Source organism: Tympanuchus pallidicinctus, unplaced genomic scaffold (genome assembly GCF_026119805.1).
Source record: "Tympanuchus pallidicinctus isolate F22 unplaced genomic scaffold, pur_lepc_1.0 scaffold3, whole genome shotgun sequence".
Classification (NCBI taxonomy): Eukaryota; Metazoa; Chordata; class Aves; order Galliformes; family Phasianidae; genus Tympanuchus; species Tympanuchus pallidicinctus.
In genome coordinates, this window is record NW_026294747.1 from 80,549,591 (window position 1) to 80,566,914 (window position 17,324).

General features: G+C 37.9%; 1 protein-coding gene across 5 annotated transcripts in view; it reads left to right on the top strand.

Annotated features, from left to right (window-relative positions):
• The window catches only part of CDK14 (cyclin dependent kinase 14), a 306,835-nt gene that overhangs the window by 108,253 nt on the left and 181,258 nt on the right, over window positions 1-17,324 (top strand). For all 5 annotated transcript variants that reach the window (XM_052696727.1, XM_052696729.1, XM_052696730.1 and 2 more), the window contains one exon: window positions 14,225-14,319. In XM_052696727.1, the coding sequence (XP_052552687.1) occupies window positions 14,225-14,319 (95 nt within the window). The remainder of the gene's footprint in view (window positions 1-14,224; window positions 14,320-17,324) is intronic.

Genomic DNA, 17,324 nt, shown 5'->3' on the forward strand with positions numbered 1-17,324 from the left:
AGTAATGGACTTAGAGCTTCCTTAATCAGTGCTGTTTAGTTTTTATTACATTCATTTCAGGTTTAAATTTAAAATTTAAATAAAAGAGATGTCAAAATTAAATGACAAGCAACTTGAGTAATAGATATGCTTCTGAAAAGAGAAGCTATGGTTTTGAGCCTTTAGTATCACAAGGTGAGCTTTTATTCAGTGGTTTGAGTTTTATTTAACTTGAAATTATTCCTATGGAGTATAGGCATTTCTGAGGTGCAGATGGGAAACTGCCTCAGTCTCTGCTCTGCAATGAGCTTCCAAGTCAAAGCACACCATGGCTCGTCATTAAGAGGAGGAAGTCCTCTGTACGTTATTTTGGAGCTGTCAGCAGAAGGGTGTTTTTTCCTCCATGTTTCATATGCCCAAGATCCATGCAGAGTATGCTGCTTTTATGGCTGACTGAAGTGCATAAAATTGAAGTCATTCAGTTTCTCATTTGTTTATTTAATTGCGGAGGCCATTAACCTTGTAAAATCATTGACAGAATTACAAATCAACATCTTTGAGAATTATGCAAACAAGTTTATAAAAGTTCCTTGAATGAAATGAAAGCCAAACCGCAGCAAAGGATGAGGCCTTATTAACAGTGCGTATTAATGGCCAAGAAAATATTGGAAAATAAACAGCGGATAATTTTAATGGCAATGGCACCATCCCAGTTACTACGATGTGTAGCACTCATAGGTTAAGGTTAAGAATACCTTTGAGATAAAGGTACCTGACTGTAATTTATTCTCAGATATTTTATGTGTATCTTGTCCTGTTCACGCAGAAGCTGATCTTTCCTTTTTCTGTTGGGGAATATTTTTGTTCTGCATCCAAACTGCTGGTACTGTTTGAATTGTTGAACCGAGGTGGCAATTTAGGGTTTAACACTTTGAGTGTTAGCACTTTGGCTGCCACTGTTTTAATGTGTATGTCTGAACTGGAATTTGCTCTTAGACTTTCAGATGCATTCAGTTCTTGATTTATTGCCAAAATTTTCCGGCGTGTGTTGGAATAGGAATTTGGTGTTCCTCATTTACTAAGTTCCTTCAGAGCTGCAGTCTATTGTTGAGGAGAGCCTGAAGTAGTATACACACTAATTAGCTATGCTGGTAAAGAAATTCTTTAGTATCTGAGAGCATATATTTCTATCCTAATTGCTGTGACTTTTTTTCCTGGTTCAAGTGTTCTCTTAACAGAGAAACTTGGCCCTAGAAATTTGGTGGTATTGTTGAAATCATTCTTCAATTTACTCACAATAAGTAAAGAGCTCCAAGGACTTCAGAGTGCCAGAGCTGTGTTTTCCTGCATATTTAGGTATTCTCACTTCAATTCTAGAGACTAAGATTGTGTTTGACCTTTTGTGGTATGCCAAAATACTGTTCCAAATGAACTTGCATGAAGAGAAAACTTCATGCTTTCCAGAGAATTTTAGAGGTATAGAAGCCATGATGTTTCTGTTAAATTCTTAAACTGTGGTCATAGCATTGTCACCAACACTGGAAGCATTCAACTTTTGTTGCACAGCACCAAGAAGCATTGTGTCTGTGCTGGACAATCTTTTGGAGTTCAGCTGGTGAGATGATAGTCTTCTCTTTGACTGGTTTGTTTATAAGATCTTCAGGTCCAATATTGGAGCTACATTGGTACGCTGAATGGTGTAATTTGTGCTCTATCAAATTGGATTAAGCTAAAGTTTCATTTCTCCCTCACGTGATTTCTGTAAATACAAAGAATTCATCAGTTATAATGACTGCTATACCTATTTTTGAATCACACAACCTAGGAGTATTTTATTCACTTTGATCCTTCTAATTAAAAGTGGAAGAGAAATGCATTGATTTAGGCCGGTTGTAGTAGTTCTAGATCCAGCTGCTCACTAAGGCACCCTGCTTGTTTTCTGTTCCATTGTATGCCTCATGCTTTTGGATAGCAGGTCACTGCTGTGTTCAACCATAATAACAATCAAGACAGACTTAAAGAGTTCTATTAAAGAATTAGCTTTGTCTTAGGGTTCATATGGGTGAAGGTGGACCTAGATCTGAGTTCTCTGATTTTGGTTCATTGGTTTCTCCTGGACTTCTGGATGTCACTTAAGGCAATTTCACAAGGGGACTTTGAAAGTGCCATATTGCATTGCAACTTTTTTTTTTTTTTTTTTTTGCCTTCCTTCTGTCTTCCTTCCGTTTTAACCTTTTCCATCCTTGTTCCCCTTTCTGCTGTGCTTTGGCACAGCCTGGGAGAGGAAGGCTGCCTCACTGAGATACTTGGCAATGCCTGTATCTGAGTGTTGATAGAAAGAAGAACTAGGAGAAAAGCGATGTTGAAAACTGTCAGTTAGGAATGGTTGGTGGGTCTGGAAGATTTCAAGTCACAGAGGTCACTCAATGCAGCAGCAGGTGTGGAAAGCAGTCACAGGAAGATGGGAAGGGTCAGAGGCCTTAGCCAGGAGCCGATGGGGCTGAGATGGGACTCTACGTGGGCAGGGCAGCATTTCCCAGCCTTTTTGTCATTAGCAGCAATAAGGAGTGAGAGGGAGCAGCAATCAAACAGGCTTGGAAATATGTTCATCCAAGAACAGCTTTGGTGTACTCTGGGGGGAACTATCGGAAGAGTTTTATTGCTAACATAGTCCCTTCTATAGCTGACATTTGGTTTCAAACTTGTTGGCTCAAATTTCCTTGCTTTTGCCAAATATCTGAATGTTTGAGTGTGCTCAGGGAGACTGGATTCTTCGGGAGATTTTAGCTGTTATAAAGAGTAGCTTTGAAGTAGACTTTTCCACTGACCAGATATAAACTTTGACAAATTAGACAGATTTTCAAGAAACAAGAAAAAACATGTCCTTGACCTGAAGTGCAACTTTTGGTGGCTGCCTTTCAGTGCCTAAGATCTGAGAACTGTTTGAAGATAAGGTCAACAACATTAAAGAGTGCTTTTGTCCTCGAGTCCTTTCTTGGAGAAGGCTGACCTGTTTGGACTGGAACAAACACTATCAGACACAAACTATAAAAGATCAGGACATCTGATTAAAGTTTGGCAAGGTAATAGTGTTGTCTTGCAGAAGCTGGTACTTTATGAGGCTGTACTATCAATTTTAAGACCGTTATTATTAATTACTGTGATTCTATAAAAAGAATCTTATCTGGAAAAGCAAATATGAAATTGATATAATTATCTCATAATTGATGCATGACACAACAGGATGGAAGAAGAAAGTCTATTTTCAAGAGGACTGGAAAGTGATGTTTTATGTCTGCAAGTAGGAGACAGACAAGCTGTTAGTTGTTGAGTTGGCCTTTTAAAAAAAATATATAATTTCTTACCACCTGTGGTGTTAATGGGTTATGCTGACAGATCTCTTTAATGTATACTTTCATGTTTCTTGGGTGCGTTTTGTTTATGTTGTTGCTCAGAATGACTTCCAGTATGGATTTAGATCTACAATTTTGTTGATACAATGTATTTACATAGGTAATTCAGAATCTCTCTTTGAAAATTATGGTTTGTTTTGTTTTTATTTTTTTTGGCTTTTTTTTTTTCAAACACAGGGGCTAGAAATGACTAACTTACCTCAACTGGGTTTCTTGTTGATGTTAGCATCACTTAACTTTATCATCACTCTGTCATTATCGGCTGTGGCTGTCAGCTTTGTGAAGCTGAGCCATTCCTGCAGCCCCTCTTTTCTTTACTGGCGCCTCTCTTACTTTCTGTGAGGGCCAGCTGCTTTATATAGTGACATGCAGTGCTTGTCATTTTTTCCTTAAAGGAATTTTTTGTCCTTTTAAAAATCGAACATTGTTCGTAAGGTTTAAATAAGCACATGCTGCTCTAGACACTGACAATGTAGTACAGATCTTCATGTCATTTGAATGTAAACTTGTAAAGTTGGCCATCATCCTGATTTAGGTTTGACTGTATTCCAGGGTGAATAAAGCAAAAATCTTGTGGGTCTATTTTATGGTTTTCTGTTTCTTCCTAATTGATTTCACCTTACATTCAATTAACATTGATGATGGATGCTATGAATTGCAAGAGTAAATGGCAGTTAAGGTGAGAATGAAGGGAATAGAATACCCATAGCAAAGACTGGAGGAATACATCATATCTACCCTTTGTAAGCTGGTAGGTCCTTAAGATGTGAAAAGAATGCTGAAGTTCAGATATGATTGCTAAGCTGGTGATTGCCAGTGTTGGCACCAAAGTTCTTTGCTGTTGGTAGTACAGCATCATTAGTAGTTTGTAATGCAGCCTCTTTCATCTGGAAAACGCTTTGCAATAACCTTCACTGTAATTATCACTGGGTTTTGCTGCTGTAGTGTCTGCCAGATTACTTCATCACCATTTTATTTTACTTTTCATTTTGGAAATTAGTTTACAAGTTACTTGAGGGAACCTTGCCATTTCATTGTTTATGTGCTTTGCACTTTTTTGGATGGGAAAGAAGGATTTCATGCAAATGAAATAATATGCATCAAAGAGATGTAGACAGAATTAAGGTTATTCCCTGTCCCTAAAAATATTTGTAAATGTTTTGGATACTAGTAGTATTCTAAGTATGCTTGTCTAGTAATTTTTAGTCCTAGTTACGCTGTGATTGGATTTCATTTACTGTTATGAAATATGTAAATTTCATATACACACTGTCATTCTCCTTTCAGTAGCAGAACAGCATGCCTTCACTGTAATTCTATTGACTAAAATATTCATAAAAATAATATTTGCCAGCTTCTTTCTGAGTCTGCCTTTCTTTAACCTTTACATCATCCCACAAGAGACAAAGCAGTGCTATGTTTGCAACAGCATCATTTTCCAGCTGTAAGTGAAGAGGCATGTTGAGCCTCACCCACCCAGAAAAAGAAAATTGACATGATCCTTTAAAGGCTTCTGTCTCTCTCTCTTTACAAAAAAAAAAAAGAAAGAAAGAAAGAAAGAAAAAGAAAGAAAAAAAGCAAGACGTACGCCACTAGCTTTTTTTTCCTGCAGTCTTAAGTGTATGCTGACAGAAATAATTCTTTCTGCTTTTCATGCAGTATTTTTGCTGGAGGAAATGCCCCACAGAAAAATATAGCAAAAAAGAAGGTTTTAGTAAATAGGGTTGTGGGTTGTTTTGTTTTTTTTTTTTGGGTTTTTTTTTTTTTTTTCCTTTTTTTTTTGTATTCCTCACTTGTGGATAAAATATGCTGGTGGGTGACTGGATTTCATGTTAATGCAGTTAAATACTTTCCCAAAACTCCTTCCTATCTTCTACATATGAAGAAATCACTCACTGAAGTTAAATGCAGTTAGATGATTTCTTGTTGAACATAATGCATTAGGAAAAATGATTAACAGAACTCACACTGACTTCTGTAGGTCAAAGATTTCAGTAGGTGCTCAGTTAAAACTTAGACCCTCATTTGGAATGTGTAGTGCCAGTATAGCATGTATCCCATGTACTGCAGCAGGTTTTTATTACAACTATAAAGTCAATTGTTCAGAAGTTGTCGGAACTAAGATTATCTGTGAAAACTTAATCTGTTTGTGCAGTGCAGTTTTTTAATTACACAGTAGCACCATATTTGCTCCTGCTGTGTGATCTCTGCCTTGTCAGATGCTGAATGATTAATTTTGTTCAGTGTTCTTGTTGCGTGGCTCTAGCTGTATGCACCTACTGTGCATTATTAAAACAGATGGTTTTGAGATTTTTCTAGACTACTTATCACTGTACTCTGACTAGTTGGCAAATATTTGTTCATCTTCCTATCACCCCATTTGCTGAAGTGTGTTTTTTTTGAATGGTGATTTTGAGATATTTGCTGACTTTCAAAGTACTTGCATAGTGTTGAATAATATGAATGTACAGAGGCACTTGGGGTTCCGTAGTAATTGTCTAAGAAGCTCTTAGTTCTGATAACTGTGAATGAAGATCTCAAGTGCACGTGCCCAGAAAATAAAGATCATGTTAATGATCTCAGCTTGAGTGACTCAAGCCAAGAGGTAAGGATGAAAGTCTGGAGAATTTTCCTCTGGCTTGGTCCTATGGTCATTTAACTTCTCTAGTGAATGAGCAAGATCCTACAAAGAACGTTGTGCCTTTCAGTGAAGCTGGACGAGTTGCTGGATCAAATTATAAAACTTAGATTTCAGTAACCACTTCTTCAATCTCTGGGGGAAAAAAGAAGGAGCTGAGAACAATTAGTGCTTCAAATGTCCCTACTTGAGAAGGATTTGGACCAGATGACCTGCAGAGGTCCTTTCCCACCTCAACCATTCTGGGGTTCTGTACAGGCACACAAAGCAGTCACTGCTGGATAAGTTAGATGGTGACTTTAAAGGTTGTCAAGATGCAAGATAAATGCAAGATAGCTAATGAAGCAACTGTGTGCTGAAAGCTTTAGCTTATCTTGTAGTAGTGACTGTGCAGAAGCCACTACAAATGTATTCTTTCTTCACTTCACTTGGCATGGTTTGCTTTATTTTGATTCAAATTTTTGTTTATATCATTTTCTGTTTGACAAATCAAGTGGAAATCCATATTCCATTTTGTGATGTTGCGTCTACATTCCTGTTTCATTGTATTTGAAAGCTCTGTATTTCATATGGACATGTGCTAGTTGAACTGAAACACCAGCTGGGAGCCATGTTAGCTTGCTTCTATCTGTTAACTCAAGTAAGTGAAATGAAGAAAAGTGCCAGGTGTTTTCATTGATGTCTGCTGAAAGCAGCAGGTTGGTAATCCTATACCAGGAATCTTGTGTTCTGATATGGGCTTAAGTGGAGAATATGTGCTACTTGTCTGTACACTCCTTTACTTTGCCCTGAGTTTCAATACTCGCTCATCCCATACTCCGTGCTCTGTCCCTGTTCTGCCTTGTCTGCGCACTCTCTCCCTTTCTCTGGTTGTCCTCTGGCTTTTATTTCTCTTTATGCTTCCATCCTAACTTCCACTGTGGATTGTAACCCCTCGTGCACTCTCCCCTTTTCTGCATTCCTCATTCCTTTTTCTCATCTGTGAGAAAAGAGTTCCAGAGTCATTGCTGGGGTAATCTGGGTTTCCTGTCTTTGAGTCCTGGATCCCAGTCATTCACAGTCCATCTCTGAGCCCAGGTGCCTGTCTTCTGTCCTTTAAGAACCAACAGTTGCAAGAGTGTTTTCCAAAATTTTACTCCTCTTTCTCCCACAGACTTACTCTTTACTTTTCCTTTGTTCATATAAGGCTGTTGTGTAGCTGTATGCTACATAATGACGTACCTAGTGTCAGTCTGATCCAAAGAAGTGATTTCAAAATCTTGTAACCAGACCAAATTTAAAGGGTTTTCACAGAGAAGGCAAAATGTGTACTTCTGTATTAAAATCTGAAATATTTTCAGGTTTCAAGTATTGACTCAAATAGAGGATTTTTTTTTTTTTCAAGGGGAAGATTACTGAGGGTTATGGAAGGTGTTACTTAAGCCCATGTTTTGAGAAATGGAGGAGCTGATTATACTGAAAATTTGCAAAGAACTTATGATAAAATACAGATATTTACATGAAAACTGTCTGAAATTCAGCAAAATAGCAAATCTAAAAAAAGTAGCTCTTAATAAAACAGTGACAGTTTTACTAGTACATTGTGCTATTAGTCCCAGTCATGGTATTTGTGTACAAAAAGGTTGCAGGCGCTCTCACATGTTTGTCTATGTTGTAGAATTGTTTTCCATAAGCACTGATGTGTTTTTGGTTTACACAGTTTCCTCCTGTTGAGTACTGAAAGTGAAGTGAAGGCAAGATATGACTGGCTCTGTCAAGATATGAGCAGCATGTTACAGTCTTTTTCCATGACAGTCTGGCTTTAATAAGATAATATCTCATTATTTTTGACCTCCATGTGTACTTGTGTCTGAAGAACATCGGGAACAATACACAACCCATAAATTTGTATCTAGGACATAACGAAAGAGACATTTATTTCACATGGCAGGAGTCTTCTGTATATCTGTGAGTATATTATTTTGTAATGCTTTTCAGAGCTTATTTGATCAGTCTTTCCAATGCATTGTTACAGTTCAATAGGCAAAGTGGCTTCAGCCTCTTTAGAAATGCTGAAGGTGCCTCTGTTGTTATACGTGCTCTTTTTCTGCATATCTGGTTTAAATAATATTACGCATTTTCAAGTAGGAGCAGTAAGTAGAAATTTCACAAAAAATAAATGCTTGGATAAAAGTTCAGCCCACTCATGTGTCAGGCTGAATTTCAGCCTGAGGAGGTAGATGCGGCTCATGTCTTCCAAGCACTCCTTCAGCAAAGCAGCCTACAGTTGAGAGGCTGGCAATTTTCTATTGCAAGGATTTGAGGCACTTCCTTAATGCCAAATTGTCATTTTTCCCGTGACTTAATGAAAACTAGAATAAAGGACATTTGTTAAATCTAGCAGAGACCGTCATGAGGTCGGAGTTGGCTGTAAAGTAGGTAATTCACCAAAGCCTACATAATCACCAGTTGGAATTTCGTTGCTTTTTCTGCTCTTCCTGTAGCTCATGGACCTTTGAAATTTTTAAGAAATTTCTTCCTAGAAATCTTTCAAAGCTGAACTATGATCTGTGTATCTTCATTGCATTGTGCTCTCCGAGATCAGAGCAGAAGCTAGCTAATTCTGTGCATTTACTGGTGTGCAGCTCTGAAGTCAATTACCTGAAATTACAAATAATGATCACTTTGCAGAATTTATCCTGCAGTGAGAACATGGGGAGTCTGTGGTCATTGTGGTCTTACCAGGGATGTACAGTTCTGCTGAACTGAATTGTGTAATATAGGGGTTGTAGGAAAATGAATCTATGTGCTCTTAGCAAATTATTTCAAATGGGTGAGCTCGAAAATAGCAGAGTGTAGATTGGGGGATTGTGTTTCTGAGGAGGAAATTTCTGCACATTTATTACTGCAAAACCAACACAGAGTGGTGAATTCCTGTTCCTGTGCTGGGTTCCTGTTCCCATGATTCTGGGTACTTGTTTTTCACGCAAAGTGTTCCCCTGTGTAGGACGTTGCTGAGAAGCATAAGGGGCATTGTCCTTGGAGGCCAAATAAAAAAAACAACAACAAAAAACTATAAAATGTGTGTAGTTGAAAACATAAGTTTCTGGGAAAGGAAGCAGAACTTCTGTGATTTGTGAAGTCAGTAAGGCGCTTTTGGGTGTATTTGTTCTGAAGACATGATAAAGAAAAAAGCTGTGAAAGTTTTCTCACTAAAAGCATCTTTCCAAGAGATATCAGAATTAAGAGACTGAACCCAACTGCTTATGAGAAGTTGGCACTCTGTCAGAGAGTGTCTTTGTGTCTGCAGAATGTGACAAGCCACAGAATTTTGCAGATACGTTGTTTGGCTCTGAAATAGAGCAGATCACTTGCTTTCCCAAATCTGTGATACTGACTACAATCTTGCATGATTCAGTGTCTCAGAAATTAAACAGTGCAGCCAAGATGCTATGTTAACGATATGAAATAGGCACAAACTGCTACAACATGCTGTCTGGAAGAATAAAACTCTCCTAATATTAGGAGAGTAATGGTGACATTAGTGAAAAAGGACAACACTTGTGAGGAGCAGCGTGCAAGCTGCTGAGATGGTGAGCACTGGTATGTGGCCTCAGAGGGTACCACAATTACTATACACTGAGAAAAGCAGCATTGTCACAGTCACTTTTTGGAAGGAGGGTGGGAGTAGGCTGGGGCCTTTGCATACAGAATGTAATCTGTGAGAGGAGCAGTAGCAGTTGTACATTATGGTAAATTCGAGCAGCATGAGGGCTGAGATGTTTTGTTACTGCTGAGAACAGTTTCAAGGCTGCTGCAATACCAGGCAATTTAGAAATCATCAGAGATTCTTTTATCTAGGGCCACTGTGGAGGCTTATGATTTTTCACAAAGCAAGAACAGGATGATAGCCAGGAATTGCAAGAATGAACAAATTGTGATCAGATGATCCAAGCTCCGCAATTAATGTTGAGGCTGACTGTGCTCCCCATGTCAGAAGATACCATTTTTGGTAGTGCTGCTAGTAAAACGTTCTTCCTATGTGAGGCCTGGGAGTTGATAACAGTAGTTACTTTTGTTGATTGTGAAAAGCAGCTTTGAAATGTGACATCATGAGCATGCAATAGCCTTTTTCAGAGGACTGTTTGGATCCTGCTTGCTTTCCAAACCTTCCGGATGTAAGTCAGTGTTGGTCTGGCTGTTAGTGGAGTGCCAGGCTTGAGCTGATGCTGCAAACCCTGCAGGAAGCAAGACACTGATTTACTAATGCTGCTCCTGTTTTGGGAGTTGGCTGCTGTCCATTTGGATTGACTTGCTCATGGAGGGAGCATACTTTAGAACCCAGCTCCTTTGGGACCAGCAAAAAGCTCCTTGACCACCACAAGCAATAAAGCAGATTGCCAGGAGTTCATAACAGATGAGAGCATCTCCTTGTCGGAGGAGAAATCTGTAATGGTTGTTCAGGCAAATACAGTGTGTTTCCTTTAGGTATGCAAATATGTTATTAGTCCTTGATGGATAAGTGCTGAGTGTCATTACTTTTAGTTCAAGTCATGAACTTCTGTACAGGTCACTCAAATGATCATCTTGGACATCATTAATTATTGAAGTATGACACTAATTTCTCTGCCCTGTTTTTTAATGCTAGAATTTGTTGTAAGAGGACGTGTAAACACATGTGACAGAAAAAGCACCTGTCCACTCAGGTGCATATGATATTTTGTCCAAAGTGTTCTAAAAAAGCATTTTAGCATCATGTGCTACTGTGCTTCTTCAAAACTCTTTGGGGAAATGAATTAAAAATGCTGCCATCTGTTTATCTTATGTAGAATACAGAGGATGAAAAAAGAAAGCAGCATTGAAGCAGCGCTATACAATTTTTTTTTTAAGAATATGTACTAAGGATAAATGAGTATGTTTTTCCCACGCCTGATTTGTTGTAATCTTCACCAATTTTTTGTCCTTTTATTTTAAAAGAAAACATCTTTGTGTGAGATCTGTGGATGATAACCACTGGACTGAGTTGGCATTCAAAGACAATGTTTTGTTCACATAGTAACATCAGGCACAGGATCACCTGGTGTCTCATGGAGCTCCAGCAGCAGCTGTTTTGGTAGCTTCAAAGTTGAAGTCAAATTTGCCTCAGAGTGATGCTGATGAATTCCCCGGATTCTGCTTTTCGTTCTCTTGCATGTGACTTTCTGGGTTTTGTCTTTGAATAAGTGGAGTTCATCCAAAGTTCCATCCCCTTCAAGCAAAAAGGTGCTCAACTGAGTAGGTGTGTTGGTCATTTGTTCTCAAAGGGACTGTTTCTGAAAAAAGCACCCAAGTACCATCAATTCACATTTCATTTTGTTTTCAAAGTGCTTTATGGAAAAAGAAACAGCTTTCCTACCTCAGACAGGTCTATTTTCTTTTTTTCTGTTTATTTCTTTTTCTTTTTTGTTTTTGTTTTTCTTTTTCTGTGTTTTTTTTTTTTTTTTTTCTCATTATAGCAAGGTAACATTTCCACAAAGAACTGGTGATCCTATCAGTAATAGAATCACAGTACTGATAGGCAAACCCAAGGGTTAATTCTGTTAGTTGCACTTGATTTGTTGCAATTTAAATTGATAGTGCAATTTCCTCTTGCTTCCATGATGTAAAATTAGCTTAATTAAGACGATTTTACTTTCTGTGCCATATTATTTACTATATCTCAATTGGACCAGGGGAAAAGTCAACAATCTCAAGCTACAAGTGATTCTTTGTGGTTCTTGTAATATATAGCGGATACTGAATACTGAGACTGTAAAAGGAGAGAATTGGATATTAGAGAAGATAAATAAGAGGGGGAGGGGACCAAAGAGGAAAGAATATTTGCAAAGACCTCAGGGTAAGCTGCTTTCAATGTACTGTTTAAGCTTTAATGACCCATATACAGATTTTAGTAACATAGTAATGGCCAACCAGAGGATTTAGAGGCCTCAAGTAATGGGCTGAACAGCAAAAGCTGACAGAGGTCATAAATACTATTATGGTTTGACAGAGGCTCTGCCAGGACATAGATTTTTTTGTGTTCCCAATCTCTCTGCATGTGTGGCTATTTGGCAGTAGCACTGGAAAAAGCTCAATTACTGCAAGTGGTAGAAATATCTCTCATAGAACTACTCCTTTGGAATATTTGTTCTAATTGTCTGTTGTTTGTGCCTTTCTCTCTTTCAGTAGCATTTTTTTGCTGTTTCCTTTGAAAATTTACTCCAAGAAAGTCTCCTGTGAAAAATTGTACATGGCTTTTCCTTTCAGAAGAAAAAAACTTCCACTCTATTTGTGCAGTGCTAATCGGGACTAGAGATGCATTGATCAAGTGCTTAATAATCATAATAGCGAATTTACTGCTCAGTAGCATTGTATTCAGGGCACAGGACTCTCTGTGGCATGAGCTGTTTTGCAAGCTGAATCAGCTCACTGGAGGCATTGTTTCTCACCTCCTCACTCAAGATGGAATGCTGCCACATTCCTGGTCATAGAGCTTACTCGCAGGTTCTGGAATAGGCTATCTGTGGACTTGCTTTGAAGCAGTTGTATGCTTTTTTCCCCTTTACTAAGATCTGGGGTTTTGCTGCTGAGGATACTTGTAGGACAGCATTGATCCTTCCAAATGCTGTGTTGCTATTGTGTTTCTTCCTTGAATGGCATCAGCTTGTTGGATCTCTTGAAGACCATTATGAGCTGTGATTTGTACTTACCCCAATATAGAACCAGATAACCCCTGGAGTTACCTCAGTCTAATGGAGAACTTTCGATAGGAGAGCAAAGGGTAATTGTGTTGTGGGAGCTCCTTAACTTCCATTTTACACAGCAGTGGAGAGGGACGCATGCTGGCTTAGAAATTGACAGTGTCATTTGGTGATTTGTTATTTTCTATGACAGAAGAAGGATGAGAGAAAGAAGTTCCCTGTTATTCACTACTGAACTATGCCACTCATTTGCATGTCTTTGTATTTATTATTTACTTTGTTGTAGTGACTGATAGGCCTGTTCAGATGAATGCATGAGGTGACAAAACAGCATGACTTTGGTAACAACGCATGGCTTGTCAGCACATTTTGCTGAAATATGCCATACTTGTGGAATATTTGATATGTATTATGGTATAAACATAAAATATGCATTCTGAAGGAAAATAAATTTAGTGAGGGTGATCACCTAGAAGTTCACCAAATCTTTATTTGTCACTAGTCTGAAAACATGAACTGGTTCTGTTAAAGAAAAAGTATTTGGTGACAACACCATTTTTCTATTCTCATTTCTTTGGGTAAGTTAAAGGGCAATTACAGCTTAAAATATCATTCATATGAGAGATTTAGAATTTGGTTGGAAATTTGTTGTGTTGGAACGTTGAAGAAAAAAACACATGAAACCCTCCCAGGCTCAGAAAAAATATGTTCTTTTGAAGCAAAACTTGGTGTTTAATCAGGATCACAGAATCATAGGGGTTGGAAGGGACCTCTGGAGACCATCAAGTCCAACCCACTGCTAAAGCAGGTTCCCTACAGCAGATCTAACAGAAAAGCATCCAGGTGGGTTTCCAGCGTCTCCAGAGAAGATAATTCCACAACCACTCCGGGCACCCTGTTCCAGTGCTCTGTCACCCACAAAGTAAAGATTTTTTTTCCTTACGTTTAGATGAAAATCCCCGCATTTCAGTTTTTGCCTCTTGCCCCTTATCCTGTCCCTACTGGGCACCACCAAAAAGAGCCTAGACCTATGCACTTGGCTCCTGCCCTTTAGATATTTATAAGCATTGGTAAGATCACCCTTCAATCTCTTCCAGGCTGAACAGTTCCAGTTTGCTCATCCTTTTCTCATGAGGGAGATGCTTCAGGCCCCTCATCATCTTACTGGACTCTCTCTAGAAATTCCCAGTCTACTCTCTCTAGAAGTTCCCTGACTCTCTCTAGAAGTTCCTATCTCAAAGTTAATGATTGATTCACCTGTAGGAGGCTGCTAAGCCTCCTCTAGCCGTCATGCTGCTGCGCCGCACTAGATAGGAACACATGGTCTTCAGCTGCACTGAAGTCCATAGAGTTAAAGGATGCTGAAGTACAACTCTTGGTTATCAGGTTGTGAAGTTCAAGATGTCAAATAATCATCCGAGTCACTAAAAAAAATAGGCCAGTCAAAGTGAAATATTTTGATTCTTTTTAAATAACATGTATGTTTTCCTTTTCAGCTTCTCTTTTGAAAGGACTGAAACATGCAAACATTGTGCTGCTTCATGACATCATTCACACAAAGGAGACTTTAACACTCGTTTTTGAATATGTGGTGAGTAGAGTTATTAACGTTCTCAGTACATTTCAGAATGCATTGACTACTATGGAAAAGCTATTTGCTGTCAGTGATCCATGAATTGGGCCAAAATAACACCGTACTTTCTTTAGAAGAGTAGAGATTAAAGGAGATTATGTTTTATAATGAAGTGTGCTGAAACAGAGGGTGGGGTGGGCTAGACCAGAGTCAGAGCTGGAGATGTGGCTTATAGGCTCTGTAAGGACTTTCCAAACCTGTTCATTATTTTGCTTCCTAGTTATGCTTGTAACTAGGAATGTTAGAGCATTTACTTGATTAATATAATACAGTTAATTTTAAAGTAGATGAGGATAGTATAGGTAAGAAGAAAAACAAAATTCTTAACAGGTAGTTCCTTCATCAGAGGAGTGTGACAAATTTAAATGGCTTTTGTTGTGACTGGCTTCTGTGTAATGTCTTGTTATAAACAATGTCAGTTAAAAAAACAAAATCTGACACACAATTCAGAATTTCAGATTATTGTTATTTTTGCCATAGCTCATGGTTTAGCTACTAATTAAAACCTCAGTTTTCACAGTATACAGTGTAACGATCTAATTGTGTTCAGAGAATTTCCAAAGTCTTGGGCTTCAACTCCTAATTAATCGTTTCACTTTCCCTGAGACAAACATACGGTATTTATGTAGAAGTACTTCAGCATTTGGCTTTGGAGTTATGCAATGTTCTATCACAATTAACCTCCCAGTTTTCACAGAAGGGTCCAACAACATGTAATTTAAAAGAAACAAATGAGTTTAGAGAAGGTTGAATTTTCAACATAATATCTGTTATTGTGTTGCAGTCAGTAAGGCTTTGCATTTATAACACACAGTGATTACTCGTTTAGTTTTAGAAATGGGAAATTGCCTACTTACTGTTACTGTGTCCCTACTTAAGGCAGATGAGATTTTTTTTGTGTTTCTTGAGAGCATGCCTTAATCATTACATGATAGTCTACGACTTCTTGTCTGAAGAAGCTGATTACCCTGTCTATTTGCATAGAAATGCTACATTTTAGAAATGAGGGTATTCATTTACAGGAGCCTACTGAGCAGTTGCATGCACTACATATGTTTTCCTCGTGTATGATGCAAATCTAATACTTTTTCTTAAAACGTGATTCCTCTGTCCCTAACTTATAAACTGTATTAGCGTAGGAAAAGCTTTGGTATCTAATTTCATTTAACAGTCAGTGTAGAATTACTTGCAGACATGAACGCAAGTTCATACAGTTCTTTTTCTCTTTGGCTGTATTTAGCTGTTTTAGTCAGAAATGGCTGAGAAATTAGGTATGTAGAATATTATTTTTATCCCTAAAATAGATCTTTTTGCATATAATACTAATATCAAATTTCTGGATTTTTCATGCAGTAGTAGTGTTTATAAACTCCAGCTCTCAACCACGTGTTATATCAGGTTGCCACCCTTAGTAAGCATGGGCACAGACTGAACCTCATGCAGCAGCAGTTCTTTTGAATTCACTTAGATATTTACTTTTAAACAGAGTGCTTTTGTGATCAAAACTACTGGTGCTACACCTTTTTATTCCCTTGTGTTTGGTAGAAATCAAAACTGTGAGAGGATTTTGTTTGACAACAGTTTCAAGCAACTGATTCAAGTAGTATTTTATTATTATGCTATTTTGGCTGGTGGACAGAGTCTGGAAAGGTGATGCTGAGGAATAAGGGGAAGGGTGTCTTGTTCTCTCTAATCAGCCTATGGAATACATCTTAATCATGTTGTAGCTTACTCCGATTCTGTGAGATGACAGAACTGCTTTAAAAAGACTGTTTTCATTATTCTGTAATGTGAAGTTATGGGCTGATCGGATAGATAATGCTTCATGCTTGAGGATATCTTAAACTGTGTGCGTGATACAGTTCTAATTGCATGATCACTAAGACCTTTTTTCTTTTTTTGTTCATTCAGTGCACAGTATGAATGTGCAGAGACAAGAATTAAGGTTGCCCATTCAAATTTACCAATTTTGGCTGGTTAATTATGCAATCTAACTATATAATTGATGTTATTGAGCTCCATGTCTGTAATGCTTCTTAAAACCTCTGTACAGGGCTTAACTCAATATTACGTGTGATTTCTACAAAAATCAATAGAAATACTTATGCAATTAAAGCTACAGAGTGGTGGACGTTTTTGAAGGGCAGGCTGAACAAACCTTGGAGGCTTGAGTTTGATTTACTTTGTAAAGGAACATCACGGAACTCGTGCACTATTGTCATTAATTACTATTGGCCATTTCAAATATAATAAAAATCTTTTGAATTAGATCTCGTAATTAAATTTGGGATCAATGGTTACTAATCCAGCAAATGGAAACTTTGGGTTGATAGTTTGGTGACAGTTTCATTTGGGAATTAATACTGATGAAATGTCTGAGGTTATCGGAGGTGTTCAGTTTCAGCCTGAAAGAGTTGAATAAAACTTAATTTCATGTAGCACTTTTCAGAGCAAAATGCATTACAATAATAAGTTAAAAGCTGCAAGCAGAATATCCTCCGAAAGGAAACATGGCAGTAATTAAATTCCCTGAGTACCTCTACCTAGAATTTTTCTTTTTTTGTGGAAGTTTGTTAGACAAGTGAACATGACAGAACTTTCTAACCTTGACAGTAACAGGAAGCAAGACAAATCAATCTTTAAAAATATATGTGACAGTTGTATGGCTGGGAAATTTCACGGTCCATACAATAAACATTTTGGTATTGTAAGGAATGCTACGTATTTCTGTGGAAGTTAAGAAAGGAGGCTTGCTCCTTTCAAATAAAAGAACTTAATTGAAAATAATTCAGTATAAGCAGTAGGGCATAATTTCTTTCTATGCTTTGGTAACTCTTATATCAGCTCTATGTAATTACTGTTGGTCATTCAAGCATACTGAAAAGGAAGCTGAAAGGAACTGCTGCCTATGATGTGAGCAGTTGTAAGGATGAGCTGTTCAAAACTTGAAGGATTGGTATTGT